Raw genomic sequence first — 27,791 nt, 5'->3', positions numbered from 1 at the left:
TGGCCTACATAGACATATACGGTTACATATAGCCAGTCCTGAATTTGAGCCGGTGGTTTCCGGTGCTCGGCATTGGCATTTAATTGATAGCACTGGCTCTAGTAACAGTCCACCACATGGTGGTGCTGTCTTTTTAATTTTGAGTCGAGCGCAACAACCGTGTTTATTAAGTCAATATACATTGAACATGAAAAGTACCAGCCTCTAAAGCCATTATTAAAGCTTTGTGTGGCCTGAAATAGTCAGAAGTGTCACCATTGCACGAGTGCGATGTTTAGGTGTTATGTTGGTGCCAGCCGTGGCCCGTGCAGGTAAGAGCGGTGGGTCAATGGGGCTGGGTGAGGGGGTGGGGATTTCGACAGACGACGAAGGAAAATTAATTATTTATTAAATTTTTCATTGTCGTCCTCGTCTGTCAAAATCCCCTTTCCATCCGGCCCCACCGCTCTAAACTGTACGGGCCGTGGCTGGTTGGTACTGTCATTGGCAGCGATGACAGGGGCAATGGGTGGTGCAGCAGGCTGCAGTGAGCTTCTGAGAAGGGCCTGGAAACTATTTTTTTTACAAATTTAGCACAGCATATAGCCTGCTTCAGATCAGAATTTTAGTTTGATATCATTGATATGCCTCTTACAGGAGCGCATATATTTAGACCCTTGGTTAATGACAACCTTTAAAAAAATTAAAAAGGTATATAAAATAGCCAGCTCTATGCTGGCGTTACAATCTGAGGTTTCAAAATATAAGAAGAGGCTAAGATTGTCATACTTTTACTCAACAGAGAGTAACACGACAGCTTCTGTCCCAGTTTTCAGGGCAGTGGCAAAAATCTACTACACAAAGGCACTCCTTTTGTGGAAGAGCTAGTGGAAGAGGACATAGCGCAACCACAACAACTAGTAACGACTAGTAAATTAATTTGTCAATCTGCCCCCACAACACAAAACAATTGTAGGGAACAGGATTAAGAAATAAGGGCCTTATCTATAAAATGTTTTTCTGATTCTGTGTCTATGGGAAAATGTGTTAGCACATATACTACCTGACAAGCGTGATGGATAGCCTGTCTGCCTTACTACAAGTGCATTGCACCCTGTGGCACTTGTAATAAGGCGGATGAGATGCCCGTCACTTTTGTGACTTAGTACCCTTACGTTAGACTCTAAATCAGGCCCTGACTCTCAAAATGGCAGCCTTTTAACTACAGAAAAATGGGTTCCAAATAAACGCAGGTATGGTTATTGTATGGAGTTTGTGAAAACATCTCCATCAATCAGGCACAAAATTGTAAGTAAGACCATATCACTCCACCACCACTAAAAGGACAAGGATTGGCAGAGCCAATAGGTCTCGCCTGTGGGACATAGTTGCTTTGCCAGTGCTTTGTAGGGATGCTGTACAGCATCACTGAAATGCAAAATGTGATTTCCCAATGCTGCAGCATTTAAAAAAAAATAAAAGTGTCGTGAAACGGCACGCTCATAGCTCGTACATATCATGACGCTACTGGCTCCAGTGTTAATCAGTAGGTGGGATCATGCGTGACAACTTATGCGTTGGCATTTATCACCACGGTTGCACATGCCTACTGATTGACAGGGACACCATTTTATTATTTTTTTGTGTTTACCAATCTAAGATAGCAGACACCACTTGGCGCTGTAAATAAAAAAATACCTTTTCAAGTGTGCTAAAGCACATCTCTGTCTGCACAGCAGCTAAATAGCAAGTGGAAGCTGCTGTCCACTACAAGAAATGTCCAACATTTTAAAAATCAATATTATAAGGACTATAAGGGGTGGCCAAGCACTAAGTAGTGGGTGGGTTGAAGCAATAGAGAAAGTGCTGGGAGGAATGTAGTAAACATAAATGTGGGTGGAGGAGGAAGGGATTAAAAAGAAGGGAAAAGCCACACACAATGGATTGAGTAACTCAGAGTGTGGCCACTCGTGGAGAAAGACTCACCGCCTGACATCGTTCAGACTCCCTTTTCCTGCTGCTGATCCCTGCTACAGGAGTAGCATAGCCGTTTTGAATAAAGCACCGCTGAGTGACTGTGAGCGCGAGGCCGCAGAGGAGGACGAGGCGCCGGCCCCAGGACTGCGAGGACCAGCATTCACCACCTTCAGCTGGTCCTCTTCCTGTGAGAGCCGCGCCCCCTTCCAGTGCCCCGCCCCCAGCGAAGCGCTACAACACCTCGCGGCACCCGCTGCGCGGGTGCCACTCGTGGAGAAAGACTCACCGCCTGACATCGTTCAGACTCCCTTTTCCTGCTGCTGATCCCTGCTACAGGAGTAGCATAGCCGTTTTGAATAAAGCACCGCTGAGTGACTGTGAGCGCGAGGCCGCAGAGGAGGACGAGGCGCCGGCCCCAGGACTGCGAGGACCAGCATTCACCACCTTCAGCTGGTCCTCTTCCTGTGAGAGCCGCGCCCCCTTCCAGTGCCCCGCCCCCAGCGAAGCGCTACAACATCTCGCGGCACCCGCTGCGCGGGACGCGCGCGGGACGCAGCCCGGGGCGAAGCCCGGGCCAAGGGCGGGCCCGTTGTTGCCCGTTAGTGCCCGATAGAGTCCGGACCGGGCCATCCCTCTTTCAATAACGACTCAGCAATAAACAAACATGCCACCCAAAACAAGAAGTGCTTCTAAACCAAAATCCAAACATGCGCAGGAGGTAGCACAAGTAACAGGCCCTATTGACTTATTCATATCGCGGGTCCATGAGACGATAAACCAAAGCATAACATTGATGGAGAAGAGAGTATCATTAGATCTCATGAGTGCAAACGCGAAGCGCTCATCATTAGGCGCTATAGCAAACGCCACTTCTCCAATCAATCTTAACACTCAAAACAGCTCTCTTCCAGTGACTCTGTCAGTACCAGACTTAAATACTGTCCCGTCGGTAGTAGATCTGTCAGTCACGCACTCTGAGTTGGATCTTTCTATAACATCTGACGACCTGGAAGCAACTCCAGACCTAGCTGGCTGTCAAACTCAGGGAGATGTCCAACCCACTGAAAACCTGTTTCAGCAAGGCGAGAGAGAAGGAGCAATTCCGAAAACTCGCCTAGCAAACAGTGAGGAAATACTTAGTCTATCGTGTCAGGAACACACAACAATTCATCCAAACTCTTCAACGACCCATAGTATATTACATTTCCCCGAAACCACTCTTCCACACAAGGCAATCCCCAATGACAACATCATAAACCAATGTAAGACTTGCAGAATCACCTCGCAAGTTCTTACTACAACCAAAGACTTATTATACCAATATCTAAAGCCTATTCAGTTAAGTATTAGAAATCTCGAAGCCCAACTAACCATAATTTCGGCCACCCTCCTAGACTCAAACACTCGTATAGACATAAAGGGGCAGCGTAACACCTCGCACCCACCCAAAAAAGAATATCAAGTACACACGCAGAAAACAGTTAATCATACAAATTCAACATCTTTGGTACAGCAAAATTTAAAACAACATACTACACTACCCAAATCCGCAGCAAACATGCCTCATCCCCAGAAAGAGAAACCACTCCCCAAAACAGTACAGCAAACAGTAACCACAGATAATGAAACGGTAGACACCCCAGGTTCAGCAACAAACACAGACTCCATCAGAATTGGTTTAGAAAATAAGTCTGAATCTCTTTCATCGAAACCTCTGCCCCCTCAAAAAACACCCAAAAACACACCTAAAAAACCTCCCGCAGTTAGACGTCCTGCCCATTTGCCCCCGGAAGCTACTCCCTATACAATAGTCCTTACAGGAGTACCCGAGCTAACAGACGATACACCAGAAACTGCATGGTCACTTAAAAATAAAACCATGCAGTGGCTAAGCATCAATAGACCCCTCGAATCCCATCTCTCGGGAGGGATCACTACAGCCCGCAGGGTAGCCTGGATAGGCAAAACGAAAAAATCTATACGCGGTGACTGCATCATCGTAACATGTAGAGATCCCTCAACCGTAGACTATATTTGTGCTTGGCCTCAACTCGACAAAAAAGGGGGGATTGACGCCCGACACCTTTCCTTCTTCTACCCCCCAGTGAAACAACATCATAATCCACCACCCTGGGCATGGCACCATCTCCCCAAAGATTCGCGTAACCAGGACCCATGGTACCAAGCAACATGGAATCAGATGGAATACCCATATGAATACATAGCCAGGGGTGGACCGAGAGAAAGGTATATAGAACGTCAAACGCCCTACCGGCAGGACAGACCCTACCAAGCTTAAGAAGGATGGCAGGGCTTCCCAACCCAAAATCGTTTCGATTGCCTCGAAATGGTCGACTGACCATTCCCGGATAAATTTAGCTATCACAAATCTGACACTACACAACACTCTGCATCTGATAAACAGTACACAGCATCCCCAGAGTCTCCCTTTACATTTGAGATATCATCGACATACCCAAATAATTTCTCGACTAGTACTTCCCCAGTAGAAGTGGATACCAACTTGGGATCAAGTATCCAGCAAGACGCAGCCAATGCAGTCAATATTAACAACCGGATAATATCTGCCAACGCGAAAGAAACACAGACCATGAGTATAGATATTGCGTTTTGGAACGTTGCAGGCCTAACCGCAAAAATAACATGCCCCTTATGGCTGAATACAGCAAGGAGCAAACAAATCCTGTGTCTGCAAGAGACCTGGCGTACAACCCCTCTCCATCTAGTGGGTTATAAAACATTTTTTACCAAAGCAACACCTAGTATAATGGGAAGGCCAAAAGGTGGACTCATGATCTATTTTTCTAACACCGTTCCACTTACTGTGAAACTACTAAAGGAAACATGCACCTTTCAAATTATTCAAGCCACGTACTTGACGGCAACAAAGAGAAACTTAATCATACTCATAAACTATTATAATAACACTGGCACTCTGGAATGCTGCTCACATTTAGATGAAATGGTGGCATATATATCCACACTACAAACAACAAACCATAACACAACACTGAATTACATCTGGGGAGGTGACTTCAATCAGACACTATGTCCAAATCACAAAAGCGGGATCTGCGGGTTACAGAATGAACTTGGAAACCCCATCCCTCATTTTGCACATACCCCGGGTGGCAACAAGCTGAACGAAATCCTTTTCACCTTGGACCTAGATTTTGCTAATGAACTAGTCAATCCGGTGCAGGAATTTCTACCCACCTTTCATGGGCGAGGTTGTTTGACAACCATTGACTATATCCTAGCTTCAAACACCTGTAAAAGACTACTAAAAAACTACAAAGTAGGGTCTAGTCCAATTAGCGACCATTACCCCCTAAGTGTGGAATTCCTCATGGAAAAAACAGGTCCAACTTCAATAAAAGCCAGCTCCCTTGACCAACACTCGCTGGCCATAAAGAAGAAAAATGGCTATGCGATTAAATGGTCAAAGATCGACCCTGAAGAGACAACACAAAGAGTATTCGAAAAAACACACCTATGGCTAGCGGACTGTCTGTCTGCAGAGGCATCCCCTGAATCAATCATCATCTCCTTTAATAACATCCAAGGAGCAATAAGGGAAGAGCTATTTAAAAACACAGCAAATAAACTAAGACTCCCTACAACGAGATGGTTCGATACTGATTGTCGAAAGGCCCTTACATCTCTCAAAGAAGCTCTTCGACAGAAACCAAGAGATGTCCAAATAATCTCACAACGGAGAAAAATATATAACAACGCCCGGAAAAATCGCAAGCAACAGATAAAGCAAGATCTATGGCATCAATTACATGACAGCGCATTAAGGAAAGACAGTACTGCATTTTGGCAGACTATAAGATCACCCTTTCTGGACAACATCACTGATCCATATCACTTAGATGTGGCAATAACCGAGAATGACTGGGTCCACCACTTCATAAAAATTTTTGGTATACCAACGGACCTTCCCCAAATAAAAGACCAGGAACAAGCAAAGAACAACATATACCCCATTAATTTACGTTTCACTCTCAATGAGGTCAGAAAGGCTATTAAAGCCTCAAAAACTGGCAAGGCCCCCGGCCCAGATGGGGTACCTATGGACTTGTTTATATACAACATTGATTATTGGTCACTAATAATTACTCGGGTAATGGCTGCAGTCACTGAAATTGGACTCCTTCCATCATGGTCAACATCTACCCTATTGCCAATATTCAAGAAAGGGGACCGCAACGACCCCGCGTGCTACCGACCGATCTCCCTTCTGGATTCCACGGGCAAGATTGCAGGTCGACTACTCCTGGACCGACTACAATCTTGGGCCCGAGAGAATAATACCATCACAGACCTGCAATACGGCTTCCAGAAGGGACTTGGAACGGTGGAACAGGCCTTAAACCTGATCCTCCTGGCTGGGAAGTATGCACGCGCGAAAGGAGGTAACATTTATTTGGTCTACGTAGACCTGAGCGCGGCATTCGACTGCGTACAGCATGCAAAGCTGTGGCAGATTATGACAAACCTTGGAGTGGACCCACCCATACTAGCTTTTCTGAGGGAGCTATATACCAACGCGGAAGGCCGAGTTCGCCATGGCATCGGCGGCGAACTATCACGTCCCTTCAAAATATCACGAGGAGTAAGGCAAGGATGTGTACTGGCTCCCTTCCTGTTCAACTTATACACCAACGGCCTTGAACAGGCTATGCTGGAAGGGAGCCAGGATCTTCCACAGATAGCACGCCGTCCGATACCCATCCTCCTGTATGCCGACGACTCGGTCATCCTAGCCCGGACACCTAACCAACTCCAGTGGCAGTTGAATAAATATGTGTCATTCATGGACTCCCTGGGTCTAAAAGTAAACATTAAAAAAACTTTTACAATGACTATTGGACCAAAGCGTGGAGTCTCAAAGTCCATATTCATTAGTAACAGCAAATTGGAAAAAACATCGGTATACCCATACTTGGGCATACTAGTGGAAGACACAATGACCTGGCATAAGGCAATTGAAGCCAGAAATCTCAACTTTCGCCGAGCAGTATCAGCACTAAGTGCTTTCTCTAGGAAATTAGGTAAACCAGCCCCAGCGGAACTGCTAACGATATACTATGCAAAATGCCACAGTGTGGCCACATATGGAGCAGGCATCTGGGGTCATGGATGTATCGACCAACTCCAGGTCACGGAGAACGCTTTCATCAAATACATCCTGGCTCTCCCCCAAAGCTCCCCGATTCTAGCCTCACATCGGGAGCTGGGTATGGAACATGTGACCGACACCATACGATGCCAGCCTCTTATACTCTGGCACCGTATATGGTGTAACCCCGAAAGTCACATAACACGCTCCCTCATCACCGAATGCCTTGGCCTAGCGCATTGGAAGAAAATACCGTGGCTTAATTACATCCACAAATTCCTCCAAGATCTTGACCGTGAGCAATACTTTTTAGAACCACCTTCAATAGAAGATATTTCAAAGAAACAGTTGAAGGAACTATGTATGAGCCATTTAAGAGAGCTCCGCAATCAAGCCGAGATTGTCAAAACACATAACGAAAAAATCCGCACATTGCAGACAGAGAAACTCATACAGCCTTACCTGACGTACTTCCTTTCGAACTATGAAAAATTTCTATTGACAAGACTACGATTTGATCTTTTTTTCCGCATGGTCTCATTCCCTGAAATGAAGAACTGGTCTCGAAACCTGATGCGATGCCCCTGTGACGGAGTTTCCAAACAATCAACGATACACGTCATTCTGTTTTGTAAATACTACAGATTAGCAAGGAAAAAATGGATTTTGCCTCTCCTCCGTTCAAGTGGACTCAGACAATCATATCCAGCACTTGTTTACCTTCAATCACCGAAATCCCCGTACGAAGCAAAATTGATAGCGACCTTTTTAAAAACAGTAATATCAACTCGTCGTAAAATCGTTTCTTAATATTATATGTGTTTAAATGTCAATGACCTCTTTTTGATTTTGTACTATTCTTGTTTTTTTTGTTTTTTTTTAAAACTGTACTTTTTATGATTATATAATTTTATAATCGAATAAAAGTTGATGAAATGAAATGAACTCAGAGTGTGGGGAATCTGGCAGGGGGAGAAGCAAAAGAAAGCTAGTGCAGCAGACAAGAAAGAGAGCAACACCGAATATAGGTGCAGGTATTTGGAAGTGGGAGAAGTACACAAGGATCAAGTCAGCCAATCAGAAGGATGGTAAAGATGCGACGCATCAGCGGAGGAGCAAACACAAGAAGAGGAAGACAAGCTATTGAATAAAAAGCAAGCAAATGAGAGTGACAATGACGCCACTCAGTGGTAAGTTGTTAAAAAGGACCTTTCTGTCACCACCATTGCCCCATTAGAAGTGGCATCGGTGGATAGCCTCACCTTAAAATTAAACTTTCCAACGTCCAAATTGGTGTGTGTCTTCATTTATAGGCCCCCTATTGCAATGGGGGAATTCACCAGTGAACTGGAAAATTATCTTGCCCCTTCAACCATAGAGCATGCGAAAACCTTGTTAGTTGGAGATCTGAATTGTTGGTCAAATGAGGAAGAGGGGAGCCGGGGCTCTAAGGAGCTAACAGACCAATTGAAACATTTGAATCTAGAAGGACACATAAAAGAGCCCGCACACATTAAAGGACATGCATTAGACCAGCTTTGGACCACTAACCTCTTGGCCCACAGCTTAACTGTTGAGCCATGTGTTTGGTCAGACCACCACTTTATACATTTTACATTAAGTGATCTATCATTAGCTAAACAATTAGCCAGCCCTAAACTACTAACTAGGAACTGGAATCGTATCAGTTTGCCAGAGTTCCACAACACCCTGGAATCTACGCTACCACCTAGAATAGACAACGTTGATGAGTTTGAGACAGCAGTTACTAACTGGCAATTAAGAGCGAGTGATATTCATGCCCCATTACAAAGGAAAAAGAGTTGCCTGAGGTGGCATGAGACCTATAAGTGGTTCACTGTAGAGCTGATATTGGCAAAGCTAAAAACCTGCCAGGCTGAACGGAAATGGCGGAGAAGCTCTTCTCCTGCAGCAAGGAAAACATATGTAAAAGCTCTTACAGACTACAAAGCAGCCATTTTGGAGGCAAAATAAGGCTTCTTTACGAACAGAGTTCTAAGCTCAGAAAATAAATCAAAAGACATTTTTAATATAGTTAAAGAACTATCCAACCCGGACCGTGTTAAACCTGCCATAATTCCCTTGCAGGCCGTATGTGACGATTTGAATGACTTCTTTGTGAACAAAATTAAGACAATATAAGATTACATCACTCCTAGTTCACAGGACTGGAAATCACATCAGCAATTCACAAATCCGGTAACACTCTCTACTTTTTAGAACTTAACCTTAGATCGACTTACAGAACTAAGTAACAAAGTAAAATCTGTCTCACCTAAAGACCCCTTTCCTTCTGCCATACTCGCCCGCTTTCCAGATACCATCCTCTCTTTGCTCAATTCATCTCTGGAGCAAGGCATGGTTCCACGGGTTTTCAAAGAGACAGTGTTAATCCCACTACAAAAGAAAGTCGGAATAGATCTCAAACAATTAAGCAACTACAGACCCACCTCGCTCCTCCCATATTCTGCAAAAATACTTGAGGTACATGTAGCAAAACTCCTATGTGCCTTCATTGAAGAGACTAAATTTGGTACTCTCATCATGCACGTTTTCGGTCATCACACTCGACCAAATCAGTCAGCTTAAGTGTATTGGATGACCTGAAGGAGGGAGCAGACAAGGGGTGTATCGCAGGCCCTGGTCCTTCTCGACCTGTCGGCTGCATTCAATATCGTGGATCACACAATATTAGCAGATAGAATAGCAGCAGCAGGTCTGAGAGGAACGGCCTTGGACTGGATGAAATCCTTTTAGGGGGATCGCACCCAGTATGTTAGGCTGGCGTCCTATAATTCGGCCAGGGTCAATACCACCTACGGTGTACCACAAGGCTCGTCCCTGTCTACCCACCTGTTCAACCTTTATATCTGCCCCTTGATCCATTCCCTCCAATGTAGGAGGGTTAAGGTCTACAACCACGCAGAAGATATGCAGTTGATTTTCCCAATAGATGAGACGGAGGACTCTAAGGCATTTTTCCAAAACACCTTGCTATTTATTAAAGACTGGATGAGTCATAACCACCACAAATTGAACTCTGATAAAACAGAGATAGTCATTTCAAACAACAGACTACACCATTGGACACCAGGACAGTGGCCGGTTACATTAGGCATTCCACCTATCCCTAAGAACTCCGTAAAGAGCCGTGGCATCCAAATTGACGCCAACCTATCTATGCACACACAGATTAGCTTGGTCACGTCATCGTGCATCTATCAACTAAGGAATTTCAAAAAGATCAGGAGATTCTTTACTATAGAGGCAAGTGTGGTGATCATGTTGGCCATGATTATGCCAATGCTATCTTTATTGGTCTCCCAGCTAAACAAACTCACAGGCTTCAGCTGATAAAGAACCAAGCTGCCAGAGTAATCTTCCAGCAACCAAGACACTGCCATACTAAGCCATCAATGAAGCAGCTTCACTGGCTTCCCGTGGTTCAGCGGTCTATTTAAGACAGGCTGCATGCTTTTTAATGCACTCCACGATAGGGGCCCCGAATTTATTTCTACAAAGAGTTCACCGTACCTCCCCAAATGGAACCTTAGATCAGCTACAATTAATCTGCTGACGATTCCAAGATTTAAGCTCAAGAGAATGGGTGGTTCACGTTTTTCTATGTATGGCCCCAAATTCTGGAATTCTCTACTGATTGAAATCAGACAAATGCTGGATTAAGTGTTTCTGGAAAAAACTGAAAACTTGGCTGTTCACCCAAGCCTATTGTTAGATTGTATCTTGGGACAGCTTCCAATTTACCGTCGAGAGACCTTTTGGTGAACATGCGCTCAATAAATTCCCCCCTAAAAAAGTATTGGGTGGCCTTACACCCACTGTACATTTTTGCAATTGTCCAAAAGAGGTTTTCGCCTACAGACACCTAAAAGCTATCTAATAGGTGAGACCTATAAATAATTCCTCCCAAAAGATGCAATAGAAGAAATAGCAATTCAAGAAATTCACCTGGGAGTTTAGTCAATATACTTTCCAATTCCAAAGAAGATCTCGTGCTAAGACCAATAATAGACTTGCTGTTCTTAAACAAATTTGTAAAGATAGAAAGATCCAAATGATGACTGTTCAAGAAGTTATTTCACTATTTGAAGAGGACGATTTTTTAGCTACAATTGAGATCAGGTACGCATACTTTCATATACCAATGCATCAGGCATACAGAAGGTCTCCAATTTAGTAATGCAAGGAATGTATTATCAATTCAACTAATTAGCTTTTGGAATGCAATATGCTGCCTGGGCTCAAAAAATGTCTGCCAGAGGTGGTGCTGCATCTAATGTTAAAAATCACTAAATATAATTATAGTAAAAGGTCAAGGGGAATTCACATTTACAATGTCAGAAATGTATTTAAAAGATGGTGAATCTGATACCGCCCCAAGTAGGGTCCACTACTTTGAATCTGTAAATAATACAATTATGCCCTCATCATTCAGTAGACATGCATATGCATGTGGCATGCACACACCTACTGAGGGACACTTAAAAAAACTAATCTTCAATCCCAGAAATAAAGAAAGAAGTTATCATGTTAAATGGACAAGGTACATCAACAGTTGTCAAAATATAATTTCCACACACACTTAACAGAAGAAAGGGTCATCCTCCAATACTTGATGTATTTTGTTGAGTGTAAATTATGTCATGGTTTGTTATCAGTGTATTTGTCAGCCATAGCAGCATTTGCTAAAGCAACAAATTCAAGAAAGATATTTTTCAATGCCTTAAATTAAAAGATTTTACGAAGGGGTGAAAAGATTATATCTTCCAGCACCAAAGTGGGATTATTTTAAATATGGTTGGAGCCAGTCTCATGAAAGCAGATTTTGAGCCTACGAATAAGTCAACGTTCAAGTAATCAGCTGAAAAAACAGCCTTTTTTAAGTGGAATGATATCTATTGGAGGAGTTAGTAAGTTACAATCTTCAACTAGTCAGGATTCTTACTGCACCATACACGAAGATATAGTACTGCGAACCACTTCACAGTTTATACCCAAAGTGGTTGCACCATTCGAGGTTAATCACACCATACAATCCCCTGTTTTATTCCAAAAGTCAACTAACGAAGCAGAGTATGTGACAAGCACATTATATGTTAGAAGAGCAAATACTGCTACATAATTAATGCACAGAATGTGGATTTAGATTTCATTTACCACGCTAAACAAAGTAGTTACTTTACCTGCAACAATAGGATTGCTGCTTGGAACTTTTCTAGATTCACTCGTGACTTTCCAACGTCCAAATGAAGGAGGGTAGTTAGAATTGTGTCACCCAAAGTAAAAACCTTGAAAAATGTAGATACAATTCCGAACCCAACCGCTAGGTGGCGAAAATACACAGCATGCAAATCTAAATGAGTTTCTAACTACAAAACTATTGTTACTATACTGGTAGGTAGCTAGTTTCTTAATCCATTTATTGCAACATACGGGGCCTCCCTCGAACCGCAGAAGGTAGCGAGAGAGAAACGGGAGAGCTCCTGCGCTCCATTGTATGGCGACGGGAGAAAAACAAGTAGGGGTCGGAGATGGAACCCCAAGACATTGGAAACCTGTTTGGGCCTCAAGATACCCCTCAGAAAATTTGAGGTGCTGTAAGTAAAATTAAACAAGAATGAGGGTAGCTAAAGAGTCAGAAAAACCTCTCCTAAGAGACACAAATAAAACTACTATTAGTCAAATGAAACTCATAGGCCCCATTTAGGACGTCCCTTGCGCCGCCAGAAAATCTAATTTTGTGACGCTCCGGTGGCAAAGGAGCCTGCTTCATATTTACCAGGCAGCACTAAGCCACTTTTTTGGCTTAATGCTGCTTGGTAACTATTGTTACCTTTAACGCACTTTTCTGCGTTAAAGGGGCGTGCAATGGATGTTGCTGGCGGTGTTCCCAGCAACACATCCATGGATTTTTGACACTGCCCCAGATTTACGAGAAATCATATCTCTGAGGCAATACCAAAAAACGTACACTTCTGCAGGGGAGGCGTAAGGGAGGCACAACAAGGAGAAATATATTTATTTCGCCTAGGTTTTCCTTTCCTATGTGTGCTGCATTCCGCTCACAGAAAGAGGAAAAAGCCTCTTGTGATTGTTTTTGTGCAGGAAGGTTTCCCTTCTTGCACAAAAATAATCATGCCCCCATGGTGCAAAGGTGCCTGCGTTGGTGCACGGCAGCCATTTGTGCGCCAGCGCAGGGGAAAGGAACAGGAATGTGCCATATCTGATAGATACAGCGCATTCCTATCCGTTTCTTTTGCCGTAGGTCAGCGCAGCAGGAACGTCTGCAGCTCTGCCCTATGGCAATAACTCATAAATGAGGTCCCGAGTTTGTGACTTCCGAAAAAGTTAACTTGCACAAAAGTGTAAGTTTACCTTTGTGAATCAGGCCCTGAGTTATTTGTTTTGAATGTATAAGGCACCTTAAACCAGGAACCCTGGAAAAACTACAGTTAGCAACTTTCTGTCAAAATAGAGAGAACTTTACAAGTAAACATATCTCAGCAGGAAGGAACACCAAACCGTAGATCCAAGCAAAGTGCCCCACCAGCAGCGGTCTACGTCACAGATCCACAATCCTATCACCCTTTCATGTTTTCTTTTCAAAGTCTTTCCAAGGGCCCTCTTCTCTGAAGTGAAAGTACATTGGACTAAATGTATAATGTGGAGTCTTTGAAGAGGAAAACTGTAAAAATAAGTATACCAGGATTGTCAATGCCTAGAGACCTGTGTTTAAAGTGTACTTACACAGGCACTTAGCTCATCCTGAACTTACAAAGGCACATCACTCAAGTTACTAATACAAACAGTTCAACCTGCATGTACACTCGGAAACTCTTACCTTGAACGTATATAACACACAGAAGACGACTGGGTGCAACTCGATTAGTTACCCAGCCCAAACCCAGAAGGGATGCAACTGACATAATCAAAAACACCCTTGTCAATGCTTAACTCAGGTCACAACATTCTTAGTAAAATATTCGTCTCCAGGGTTAGCCAGCTGAGGACACGTATAATTCATTCAAAACAAAGTGGCCTTGTCCCAGGAATTGATACTGCTGTGAACATTAGGTGGCTCCTATATATATCAGCAGCAGGGCAGAAAGCACCTCCTCTGGGGATTTAGAAGATGTACTCAGGCACACTAGTAGCTGGACAAGACTGGCCGTTGCGGGCACCGGGCGTTTCCCCGGTGGGCCGGAAGTGTAGGGGCCGGGTTTGTACCCATGGGGGTCGGTTTTGTTACTGGGGTCGGTTTAACAGCAGTGCTGCAATATCGGCCGCTGTAACAAAACCTGGAGCTGTGCTTCTCACTAGCCCTCCTGCACCCACTCCCGGGGCCGGTCTGAGCAACAATCTGCCAGGGCTGGTTGCTGTTGCTGCATGGGTCTTAAAAATACTACGAAAAAGTGCGATTGCAACCACGAGTAGATGGGTGGTGCAAACGCCAGAATCATGTTCACTGGGCTTACTCCAATGACCTAAGAGAAAGAAAGCCACAAACAAATTTAGAGACCTAATATTGGTAGTGAAAAATTAAAAGAAAACAGTGAGCTGGAAGTCGGTGGGTGGGCGGCCTAACATTAAAAAATGGAGGTCAGAATTGAGGAAATGGGCCGAATGTTTAAATATGATATTGCAAATGGAGACGGAAGGAGGATAGAGGAAGCCGCACCTAGTAAGGAAAAAGGACAAAATCCTCTCAACTCTCACAGATAACGAATATATAATGCTTAGACCTGGCACAGCACAAAGGAATTACTGTTCAATAGATGATCATAACTCCTAAAAGATAGAGGGTCCTAGTCACAAAGGTAAAGAAGTATTTGCATATTTACTCATATGTATATTTGCTACTACACTTTCATGATATTGAGCATGTTTGGGAAAAGAAAAGGGCATCTGAGGCCCCATTCTTCAAATATATGCCCTGGGTATCCAACCCAAAGGACCGCTTTGTTTATTTAAGAGGAGGCGGCACACAGTCCCCCTCCCTGAGCCAATATAGATCCTGGAGAGTCCACCCCCAGGGTCTGAATTCCCCAAAAAAGGGAGGAGGCCAAGCGGTCCCCCAACCTGAGCCTCTGGAGGCCCCGGAAACCCCATCTCCTGGGGTCGTTAAACATTTTAAAAGGGAGGTGGGCTGTGCGGTTCACCCCAGGGACCACAGTGTTTATTTAAAAGGAGGGGGTGAGCAGCTCCCCTCCCCGATCCTTCAATGGCCTTGTGGACCCCATTCCCTGGGGCAATATATTTTATTGAGGGGTGGGGCGGCTCACAACCACCTTTTAAGTCATTGAAGGCCCCAGGGAGCCCATCCCGTGGGGCCCACATGCTAGAAAAAAGAGGAGGGGCTGGGGTACCCCATCCCCTGGGGCCGCGTAGCTTTTTTAGAGGGGCGAGGGTCATGTAGCTCCCCTCCCTGAGCCTTCTATGGCCCTGGGGAACCCATCCCTCAGGGTCGGCTCACAGGCTATGTCCCGGGTAGCCCACCCTTGGAACAAAGCTGCTTACCTGCCCTCACGGGCAGGGAAACTTGTGTTAGCTCCCCCCTGTCGGGAGCATTAGCAAAACTCCTGCAGAACAGGAGCAAACACTGAATCTGCTCCTTGCAGGTGGAGCTTTGAAAATTCTCCATCCGAATGGGAGCATACTTTTGATCTATTTCACTGCAGTCACAGATGTGGGCAGGGAAACGGATCAAGATATTAGTCCCGTCCAGAGTGAGCAGCATCAATAGCTGCTCGCTCCAGGCAGAGGGCAATGACGGCTCATGCCACATTTGAGGAGCCAGCTGGGGCCGTGCCCTTAGGCTCTCCCGGGGCCCCAACGAGTATATGGTGGGTGCCCTTGGTGGGCACCCAGGTGGACTCCTACCCATATTAAACGTAGCACCCAGGGGATGGGGTCTCAGGGCCAGAATAGACACGTGGAGGGGGGATGTGTGGATCGAATCCCCTAAAAAAAACACGATCAGGAAGATGCTGTCCCCAGAGCCTTTTAAAGGCTCGGGATAGGGCCTTATGCCCCCCCCCCTTTTAAAAAATAAAATAAAATATGAGTACCGCCTGTTTGGCCTTGCCCCTTCCACATTAGTAGTATTTAATGGTCTTCCCGCTTTTTTTGGCTGATGGACAGCTCAGCTTACGAAAAGACCCCTGAGCACATTTCCCGCTGATTTTGGTGACGCGTTCTTGATGCAGAGGAATGTGAGATCTCCACCAATCAAAGAAGTGCTTACTTCATGTAACTAAAAGAAGATATCCTTGTTAGGTGGCGATTTAGCTTTTTGTCTGTAGTCTCGTCGTCTTCTCTATGCTAGGATTTTTTTTCCCACAGATTTCTCTATGAAGACGCTCGAGGAACAATCACATTGCCAAAATTGCACATACACAAGGTCACTGGAGACATTACCTTGTGGTCCTTTATACAGCTGTAGTTTAGAACATGCACTAGACAGTCACCCAACGAAGTAGCACTTACTATATAACCAGTAGAAAGTTTTCCAGTTTGGTAGACATTTTGTGCAAAACTGTGGACTTGGATAAATAGACAGGTGAGGTTCCATTCTGGCCCTGATGCTCATTTCATGGGAATTAAACCTCAACGAATAGCATTTACAAAAATAAACATAGCAGGTGCCCCAGTTGAAGCTCCATTTCTGTAAGAACAACTCAGCCAAGCGTTTTGCTCTTGGCCAAGGCAAAGTAAGTGTGGTTTCTTGACAATTCCAAAACTACCTGATATCCTTGAAGGTGAATGCATCATTGATTTATTGGAGTGCAACCTCTTCTGTAGTCACTGTCCAACACTAGTGGGTTCTTTCTTGTCGTCTCCTGGTCTGAGACTAGACCCTATGGCTCTCCCTTTAAATTTCTGCTGAGTATGTGAATGTGCATAATCATCTACAAGCTCTGCCCATTGGGTCCCATCCTATCCATGTTAGTAATATTCAACAGTCTTCCCGATTTTCCAGGCTGATGGAACGCTCAACTTACCAAAAGGCCCCAAAAGCGCATTTCCCGCTGATTTGGGTGATGCGTTCTTTATGCAGAAGAGTATGAGGAGATCTCCATCTAACAAAGAAGCACTTACTTTGTAACATTAAGGGGAGAAGTACCCTTGTTTGGTGGAGAGTCAACTCTTAGGGCTAGATGTAGGTAATGAAAATTTACCGATTCTAAAATACCAAATTTTACCGATTCGGTATTTTAGAATCGGTAAATGCAATGTAGATAAAAATTCGGTACCGATTCGGTATTTTCCGAATCGGTATTTACCGATTCGGTAATTCCCATTCATTCCTATGGGCCTGGAGGCCCATAGGAATGAATGTGAATTACCGAATCGGTAAATATCGATTCGGTAAAATAGGGAAACATTCAAGGGTGGCAGGGTGTCACATTGACACCCTGTTCCACCCCTGAAAAGTGCTTGTGTGTACATGTGGCACACATACATGCCCTAAGGGCATGTATGTCTGCCACATGGCACTGTTGAAAATGCACAGATTTACATTTTCAAAGGTATTCGTTATTTACCACCAACTAATAGTTGGTGGTAAATAACGAATCCTTAAATGTAAAAAGCACTCACTTGAGTGCTCTCTACATTAAGTATTCAGTAATTTACCGAATCAGTATGTTAAGAATTCGGTAGTTTACCGATTCCTTAAATTACCGATTCGGTAAATTACCAAATCCTACTATTTTGCCACCTACATCTAAAAAGCCTAATTCCGGTCAGTAATGGCTGAAATGTGGTAATTTCGGCCGTTACCGACCGGAATTAGGCTTCCTACATCTGGCATATCCATATACTAGGAGTCAAGAGGGAAGTACAGGACTAGGTCGCCCTCCACTCAGTCAATCAATAATCACACAAAGACCTGGTCCTAAGGGCAATTAATCTTATAGATCTGTGAACATCTGTGGATTGCCAAAAGATCATTCCAATCCCACCTCTGATTCTAGAGATTATTACCATGTTCCAGTCTATTGCCAAATTAAAAGTAGCCAATCTCTGATAAACATGTAACAAAACAACACAGTACAAACATTCACTAGAAGGACAACATTTGAAAAAAAGTGTGAATAGCTAGATGACACCTCACGGGCGCACCACCATTGGGACCCCTGGTTGGTACTCACCAGGATGGCCCTGTTCTCATCATCGGTGTCACCTAGCTTAACGTAAACGTGTCCGAAACCCAAAGGAAAAGGAGACAGTGAATGGTGCAGTGTACGCAAAACTTATATGTGACAAGGACTAACAACGTTCAACATATAACACAAAAACTACTGTGCATACAAGATACAGAAACCTTTTACTCGCATTCTCTTGTTGCCAACAGTAAACATATATACTACAGGCAGTCCCTCATATGTATATGTCCACCTTGATTTACAGCACGCAAAGCACAGTATCGCTGGCAGTGGCACCTCAATATTGTTTGCCCTGAAGAAATTGCCTGATAAAAACCAAGGCAATGAAACATGTCGGCTGTGAGCTGAGTGCGAATCGATAGGTAGTATTCGCATCTCTCCTTTTTATGTATATATGTTTACTGTTGGCAACAAGAGAATGCGATGGCTGCGAGGGGGCTCATGTAGACGTTGAAGAGGGTTGGGCTGAGTGATGATCCTTGTGGTACGCCGCAGATGACTTCGGTGGCCTCGGATCTGAACGGGAGGAGGCGGACTCTCTGGGTTCTTCCGGCAAGGAACAAGATGATCCACTCCAGTGCCTTCTCTTGGATTCCGATGTTGCTGGGGCGCTGTACTAGGGTGCGGTGGCAGACAGTGTTGAACGCTGCAGAGAGGTCCAGGAGGATGAGGGCCGCTGTTTCCCCGTTGTCGAGCAGGGATCTGATGTCATCGGTGGCTGCGATCAGGGCGGTCTCGGTGCTGTGGTTGGCTCGAAAACCGGACTGCGAGGGGTCGAGGGATCCGTTCGTCTCGAGGAAGGTGGCGAGCTGTCTGTTGACGGTCTTCTCGATGACTTTAGCAGGAAAAGGGAGGAGCGGGATGGGGCGGAAGTTCTTGAGGTCGGTGGGGTCCGCTGTTGGTTTCTTCAGGAGGGCGCTGAGCTCGGCGTGCTTCCAGCTCTCCGGTAAGGTGGCGGTGTGGAAGGAGGTGTTGATGATGTCCCGGAGATGGGGTGCGATGATGGCGTCGGCCACGTGGTGGGGGCAGGGGTCGGTGGGGGATCCGGAGTGGATGGTGTTCATCGTGCGGGTGGTGTCTTCGGTGCTGATCGGGGTCCAGTTGCAGAGGGTGGTGGTGGCGGGCGTTGGTTCGGCGGTAGGGTGCGTGGTCTGTGCGTCGAAGCTGTTGTGTATGTCGGCGATCTTGCGGTGGAAGAACGAGGCGAGTGAGTTGCAGAGGTCTTGCGAGTGAGTGATGTCATTGTTTCCGGCGCTGGGGTTGGAGAACTCTTTGACGATGCTGAAGAGTTCCTTGCTGTCGTGGGCGTTGTTGTCCAGTCGTTCTTTGAGTGCTGTCTTCTTAGTGGCGCGGATCAGCTGGTGGTGTTTGCGGGTGGAGTGCTTGAGGGCGGTCCGGCTGTCTGTGGTCTGGTCGTGCCGCCAGGCTTTCTCGAGGGTGCGGCAGTTCTTCTTGGAGTCCTTGAGTTTGTCGGGGAACCAGGGGGTTTTCTTGCTGTCGGGTCTGCTGGAAGGGTTCTTTAGTGGTGCGAGGTCATCTGCGCAGGCGGTCAGCCACTCTGTGAGGTTGCTGGCTGCTTCGTTGGGGTCCGTTGTGCTGGTGGGAGGGTTCTGGCTGAGGTAGGCGGTGAGCTGCTCGGCGGTGATCTTGCTCCAGCTCCGGCGAGGAACCTGTTGCGGGTGGTGGTGGGTCGTGGTTCTTCTGAAGCTGAAGTGGACGCAGCTGTGGTCAGTCCAGTGGAGTCCGGTGGAGTGGCTGAAGGAGATGTGCTTGCTGGATGAGAAGACGGGGGTCAAGCGTGTGGCCGGCGTAGTGGGTGGGGGTGTTCACCAGTTGCTTGAGTCCGAGGTTGGCGAGGTTGTCCAGCAGGGTGGTGGTGTTGCTGTCATTGTTGTTCTCCAGGTGGAAGTTGAGGTCCCCTAGGAGGATGTAGTCAGCGGAGGGAAGGGCGTGCGGGCTGATGAAGTCTGCGATGTCTTCGCTGAATTGTGTGCGTGGTCCCGGGGGTCTGTAGATGAGGGTGCCTCTGAGGGTGGTCTTGGGGTCGGTGTGTATCTGGAAGTGGAGGTGTTCGGCGGCGGTGAAGGTTTCGTCGTAGTTGGTCGAGATGCGGATGGTGTTCTTGTGTACGATGGCGATGCCTCCTCCCGTCTGGTTGACGCGGTCCCTCCGGGTGATCTTGTATCCGTCCGGGATGGCTATGGCGATGTCGGGCGCTGAGGAGGCATTCATCCAGGTTTCTGTGAGGAAGGTGACGTCTGGTGCTGTTGTGTCGAGCAGGTTCCAGAGTTCTACGGCTTGCCTGTGGACGGAGCGGGTGTTGAGCAGGATGCACTTGAGGTGGTTGTTGCTGGGGCTCAGCTTGGCGGGAGCGGTGCAGGTCTGGAGGCAGGTGAATTTGTAGGCTTGGCAGGTGATGGGTCCGTAGGTGCGTTTCGGGGTGGCGCGGTAGCAGGCGGGGTTCTGGCCGGAATTGAGTGCGTGGAGGGTTGCGGCATCGTACGTTCGTCGGGTGTACTGGCATCGACAAGGACCAGGGGTTCTGGAGCTGGGCGCGGACGGGCGCAGACGTCCTTGCCTTTGGTGCGCCTTTGGCGCTTCGGCGCACAATCGGCGCGCCTGCTGCGCGTACGCGCAGGCTCTGCCATAAATGGAGAGCGGGGGGGGGCGGGAGGAGGGAGGAGCAGCTGGGAGGTGGGAGCGGGGCGGCCAATGGGGTGCGAGGGGGCGGAGCTACCAGGACGCGCCGGCGGGAAACGGGTCGCGAGGGGGTGACGCGGCGATCACGGGAACAGAAAGAACAAGCATTGAAAATGCAATAGGTCTCGCAATAGAAGAGTTTGACATTTTTCGTTTTGCATATAGATGAGTGGCGTTGCGTGGATGAGTGGCGTTGCGTGGATGAGTGGCGTTGCGTGGGTGAGTGGCGTTGCGTGGGTGAGTGGCGTTGCGTGGGTGAGCGGCGTTGCGTGGGTGAGCGGCGTTGCGTGGATGAGCGGCGTTGCGTGGATGAGCGGCGTTGCGTGGGTGAGCGGCGTTGCGTGGGTGAGCGGCGTTGCGTGGGTGAGCGGCGTTGCGTGGGTGAGTGGCGTTGCGTGGGTGAGTGGCGTTGCGTGGGTGAGTGGCGTTGCGTGGGTGTGTGGCGTTGCGTGTGTGTGTGGCGTTGCGTGTGTGTGTGTGTGGCGTTGCGTGGGTGTGTGGCGTTGCGTGGGTGTGTGGCGTTGCGTGGGTGTGTGGCGTTGCGTGGGTGAGTGGCGTTGCGTGGGTGAGTGGCGTTGCGTGGGTGAGTGGCGTTGCGTGGGTGAGTGGCGTTGCGTGGGTGAGTGGCGTTGCGTGGGTGAGTGGCGTTGCGTGGGTGAGTGGCGTTGCGTGGGTGAGTGGCGTTGCGTGGGTGAGTGGCGTTGCGTGGGTGAGTGGCGTTGCGTGTGTGAGTGGCGTTGCGTGTGTGAGTGGCGTTGCGTGTGTGTGTGGCGTGTGTGTGTGGCGTTGCGTGGCTGAGTGGCGTTGCGTGTGTGTGTGGCGTTGCGTGGCTGAGTGGCGTTGCGTGGCTGAGTGGCGTTGCGTGGGTGAGTGGCGTTGCGTGGGTGAGTGGCGTTGCGTGGGTGAGTGGCGTTGCGTGGGTGAGTGGCGTTGCGTGGGTGAGTGGCGTTGCGTGGGTGAGTGGCGTTGCGTGGGTGAGTGGCGTTGCGTGGGTGAGTGGCGTTGCGTGGTTGAGTGGCGTTGCGTGTGTGAGTGGCGTTGCATGTGTGAGTGGCGTTGCATGTGTGAGTGGCGTTGCATGTGTGAGTGGCGTTGCATGTGTGTGTGGCGTTGCGTGTGTGTGTGGCGTTGCGTGTGTGTGTGGCGTTGCGTGTGTGTGTGGCGTTGCGTGTGTGAGTGGCGTTGCGTGTGTGAGTGGCGTTGCGTGTGTGAGTGGCGTTGCGTGGCTGAGTGGCGTTGCGTGGCTGAGTGGCGTTGCGTGGCTGAGTGGCGTTGCGTGGCTGAGTGGCGTTGCGTGGCTGAGTGGCGTTGCGTGGGTGAGTGGCGTTGCGTGTGTGAGTGGCGTTGCGTGTGTGAGTGGCGTTGTGTGGTTGAGTGGCGTTGCATGTGTGAGTGGCGTTGCATGTGTGAGTGGCGTTGCATGTGTGTGTGGCGTTGCATGTGTGTGTGGCGTTGCGTGTGTGTGTGGCGTTGCGTGTGTGTGTGGCGTTGCGTGTGTGTGTGGCGTTGCGTGTGTGGCGTTGCGTGTGTGAGTGGCGTTGCGTGTGTGAGTGGCGTTGCGTGTGTGAGTGGTGTTGCGTGGGTGAGTGGCGTTGCGTGGGTGAGTGGCGTTGCGTGGGTGAGTGGCGTTGCGTGGGTGAGTGGCGTTGCATGGGTGAGTGGCGTTGCGTGGGTGAGTGGCGTTGCGTGGGTGAGTGAATGGTTAGCTGTTGCTTATGCGACGTATAGCACTTAATACTAAAGTAGGCAGACCTTCTTAGCCTTTGTGAGAATAATAGCAAAATAAAAATAAAAACCAGATCAAGTCAAGGACGCAAACGGCACCATGCTATTGTTTATTTACTCAGATGATTTGCATAAAAATGTAACTTGTGAGCACGTTTCTCTAACTCTCCAATAATCCCATTACAACACTTTGTACAAATGAGATTGGGACTCATCCTTCCGAAGTCGAGAAAAATGTGCAACGCTGTGTTGAAGTTAATTTTTTTAATTAACAAAATGCAAATAATGTGGAGAGATTTCAAGTGATTCAGGAATGGGCGCCCTTGTAAAGAGAAAGTACGGCCGGCCTGGGCAGTGATAGGGGAGGAGGGAGGAGAAATGCGAGTCACGGCAGCAGCAGCCTTTGATGTGCCTGCCGGCCGGCCGTGAATAATTAGGGGGTGAGAAATGCGCTCGGAGGGCTGCCTTTGATGTGGTAATGCGAGGCAGGCAGGCAGGCGGCTGGTGGCATTGTGCACGCGCTTTTTAGGGCTTGCGCAAGCGCAATGACCTAAAAAGCACATGCACTTGAAGGAATCGCCAGTGGAATCGCCAGTGGATAAACACTGGATAAGCCCCTATAGAGCTTCGCCAGCTATGCGCTGAAGCGCATCAGCAGGCGAGCCCTAAAAAGGGATCACAATCAGGGCAAAAGGTGAAGGGAGCAAAATCCGGGCAACAGAATGACACAGGTACAAATGAAAAGGCCGACACAGGCCCTCACTCGGTGTACAAAAGAGAAGGCGGACACAGGCACTCACTCGGGGTACAGAAGAGAAGGAGGGCACTGGCACTCGGTCACAGGCAGTCAGGTCACAGCAGTGGGAAGCAGTCACACAGGGGGCTGCGTGGCGGTGAGGGGAGCGACCTGCCTGGTAAACAGGGTCAGAGTACAAAATAGCTCAGAATAATATGAAGCATCATTAATGCCATCACAGATACAACTACCTTAGAGGTAGCAAGCATTTGATATGTGCAACATTGACCCAATACAATACACTTCACAGGTATGCTAGTTCACATTAACAATCAACCACAGATATATAGAAAACCCTCATTGCACAAAGTATTCAATATGTAGACAACTGTTCACAGAAAGCCAAGTTACATAAGATACTCAACGTCTGTTCCAAAATGAATGCCCTCCTATGGACAGCTTTTATCTCTGTCAATCCCCTCACAGTCACCAAACCTACAGTGAGAAATCAAGTGGATATGATTAGAAAAGTGGGTACTGTAAACAGTGTTTACTCTATGGAGAGTGTTTATTCTGTGCCACACTGTTTGCAGATAGTGAAAATTCATGAGAAATACACCACAGAGTATTTAAAAAGTATCTACTGAGAACAGGATACGCTCTATGCAACACTTGTCAAAAAAGACACTGTACATTTAAAATAACAAAGGTCTGAAGGTGTTAAAGATCATACTAGCTGCATCCTTCATACCGTGGTGAAAACATTAAAGATCGCCTATCTTCTGAAGCTAAAAAAGCATGTGTACCTGAGTTAGTACCTGGTGCATAGCCTTCTATATTATGTAAAAATTGTCATGCCGAGATGATTCTAACAACTCAACGCTGCTTACACTACTTAGTATCTATTACATACAATCATTGACCTTTCTGCAGAGCCAAAGAACTTGTGTGGCTATGAGTTGCCAGTCATGGGATGTCAGCAATAGGATGTTGATCGTGGGATGTTGTCATATTTCGTCTGTCATGGATTGCTGTTGCAGGGGTGTTGGTTGTGGGATGTCAGCTGCTGGATGTTGGTGTGTGATGTCAACTGTAGAATGTCCACTGTGGGATGTCCACTGTGGTTCTACAGGATTGAATCCATAGAATGCCAGCAGCAAGATGTCAGCCATTGGTCATGGGCCAATGGAGATTAGGCCAGGTGAATTATATCCATAGGATGTCTGCCTGAAAGGTGTGTCAGTCATACATGATTAATGAAGCATATTATGAGGATCTCTCGACTAATGGTAACTTTTTCTCTTTGCAGTCCAGAGTTACACAGACATTCCCGACACTATGCAGCGGAGTGGGGGTATGGTGGTAATCACAGTGCTGCTGTCCATTGCCATGCCCATCCTCATCCTTGGCCTCGTTGGCACCCTTGTATTTGGTGGAGGAAAGTCCTGAGGTGTTGCAGCTGCAGTCCAAGAACTGTGTTCTACATATTATAAACCTCATCTACTGTCCCCTCAAACCTACTCCAACTTATGTATGCTTTTTCTTTCTTCTATGTAGTTGCCGTAGTGGTCTTTGGGGGAGACAAAATGTTTACCATAAAATTAGAGTTCCGATTGTTCTTGGCTCCCCATGATTTTTGGTCATCCTCGGCTTTGTCTGCCAGGTGGCTTCACTGGTCACGTGTCTTGCCTGCCATTTTTTATGCAGGTCACTGGGCTTGGAAGACCAGTGGTCATCTAACCCCAGAAATTATGTATGGCTTGTGGTAGTGCTAATTTGCAACTAACAAGCAAGAAACCAATACCCAACTTTGGCATTTCTCCCAAAATTATTGAGAAATTTGTATCTAGCAATTTCAAATGCTGAAACCCATTAGCATTTGCTTTGACCCTACACAAGTGACACCTTCCCTGGTCTATGCATATAGATGTAAACTTGTACTTAATAATTACCCTATAAATGTGTCCCATTAGTACCTGCCCTGAGACTATAGATGTGTACATGTAAATGTGCCTCTGGGACCATGAATTTAGATACATCTTTCAAGACATAGGCTTAAATGTATTACCTAAATCAATTTCTATAAATGAACACAATTACTTTACCAATTTAACAACAATGGTAGATATACATTCTAATTTAATTTCTAATTTAAAACATTTGTAAAGCGCGGCGTACACCTGTCGGTTTCTTGGCGCTGAGGGAGGGTATTAACTAGAGAGACAAAGTGGGAACCGGTGGTAGAGCCGGGAAGTAGAAAGGGTTACGCAGGGAAGGCCTGTTTAAAAAGAAACGTTTTAAGTTCCTTGCGAAAGGATACATAATCGGTAGAAGCACGAAGGTGGTCGGGGAGGGAGTTCCAAAAAGTGGGGGCTAAGGTGGAAAAATTGGACCCACCCCACTTTTTACGCCTGAAGCGTGGAATTTGAAGAAGGGACTTGGTGGAGGATCGAAGATCTCTAGGGGGAGCGTAATCTTTTATGAGTGAAGAAATGAAGACAGGGGCGGTGCCTTGACGGGCCTGGAAAACCATACATGCGGTCTTGAACAGGGAACGTTCCTTAACAGGTAGCCAATGAAGCTCCCTGAGGAGGGGTGTGGAGTGATGGAAGCGTGGAAGACCAAAAACCAGCCGGGCAGCTTGGTTTTGAACCAGCTGTAGCCTCCTTAGGCTATATGCTGGTATGCCATTATAGACGGCGTTGGCATAGTCCAGCCGTGATATCACAAGCGCGGCCATGATCATTTTGAGTGCCTGGGGAGTGAAGAAACGGGAGACAGTGCGAATAGTGCGGAGGGTAAGGAAGCAAGAAGAAACTACAGAACTGATTTGAGAGTGAGGGGTAAGCTGATTATTCATTTTAACCCCCAGTGTTTTCACCGTGGTTGAAGGAGTGGGGGCAGGACCAAGGTTTTGGGGCCAGAAGAGGGGGTTCCAGGGACTGGAAGAACCACCGGTAAGAACCAGCTCGGTCTTGTCCGGGTTCAGCTTGAGGTGGTTGTGGTTCATCCAGTCCCTGATGAATGTCATAGTGTGCTGAAAGCTGGAGACAGAGTGGGGGGAAGAAGATAGGTCAAAGATGAGCTGGAGGTCATCCGCGTAGTTATACACGGTGACCTCCAGCTGCTGAAGAGCGAAGATAAGAGGAGAGATGTAAAGATTGAAAAGTAGGGGAGACAAGGAGGAACCCTGGGGGACACCACACGTGACGGGGAGTGGAGTGGTTGTGAAATCTCCTAGCCGGACCGCCTGGGTGCGGTCCCTCAGGAAGGAGGAAAGCCATACCAGGGCGGATCCCTCGATTCCAGCCGCCTTGACACGGGACAGTAGGATGGTATGGTCAACCGTGTCAAAAGCGGCGGAAAGGTCGAGGAGAACCAGCGCCTGGTGTTTGTTATCATCCATACCCTTCCTGAGGTTGTCCAGGACTGATACCACGACTGATTCTGTCGAGTGCCTCGGTCGAAAGCCTGCCTGGCGGGAAGCCAGCCCCCCATTTGCCTCAACATGGGTGCTGAGAGTTGCGGTGACATGGCGCTCCAGCACCTTGCCCAGAAAGGGCAGCAGGGAAATGGGGCGGTAGTTGGCTGAGATGGATGGGTCAGCGCCAGGCTTCTTTAAAATGGGCACTATGGTGGCTGTCTACATCTCTTTGATATTTGTTATTTGTATAACCTTCATGAGAAATGGATGTATAGGACACTATGTATCAAATCAAGAAGAAGTATTGTAAAATGATTTGTATACTCGGTTTTTAATAATTCGGAGAAAATGAAGTAAAGTCCATCCTTGGAAAAGGAATACACCGTACTATTCATGTGTTGTGTTGATCATCGCCACATAAGCAGAGAGATGTAGACGATGTCTATCTACCATTGTTGTTAAATTGGTAAAAGCATTGTGTTCATTTATAGAAATTGACGTAGGTAATACATTTAAGCCTAGGTCTTGAAAGATGTATCTAAATTCATGGTCCCAGAGGCACATTTACATGTACGCTCTTGTATAGATTCCAGCCTCTGGTGTCCTTAACAGGATCAATCCCCTTCCCCCAAACTGAGACTATAGATGTGTCATTGAAGCATCTGCTGAGGCACTATATATATGTGTCCTGTGAAAACCTCCTCCCATGCCTTAGATGTGGCTGCTCCTGCCCCCATATTGGCACCTGCTTTGAACTTTAGATGTGACCCGCAAGCTCCTATCCTTATCCTCTAGACGTGTTCTGTTAACACTTGCCTTGACCCTACAGATGTGCCCCTTCAGCACCCTCTTTGACTCCATAGAGCCATCCCATGAGAACCTGCTCTGACC

The 27,791-nt window shown here is 47.0% G+C and overlaps 1 protein-coding gene across 1 annotated transcript in view; it reads left to right on the top strand.

Moving 5' to 3' along the window:
- UPK2 (uroplakin 2) overlaps positions 1-25,554 on the top strand; it is a 71,427-nt gene extending 45,873 nt beyond the window's left edge. The window contains exon 6 of the mRNA XM_078683940.1: positions 24,786-25,554. Coding sequence (XP_078540066.1) covers positions 24,786-24,925 — 140 coding nt within the window. The 3' untranslated portion in view covers positions 24,926-25,554. The remainder of the gene's footprint in view (positions 1-24,785) is intronic.
- Positions 25,555-27,791: the final 2,237 nt, after the last annotated feature.

The sequence above is a fragment of the Lissotriton helveticus genome, chromosome 3_1 (assembly GCF_964261635.1).
Source record: "Lissotriton helveticus chromosome 3_1, aLisHel1.1, whole genome shotgun sequence".
Classification (NCBI taxonomy): Eukaryota; Metazoa; Chordata; class Amphibia; order Caudata; family Salamandridae; genus Lissotriton; species Lissotriton helveticus.
Note: the sequence above shows the minus strand (reverse complement) of the source record. Positions and strands in the feature narration are given on the sequence as shown.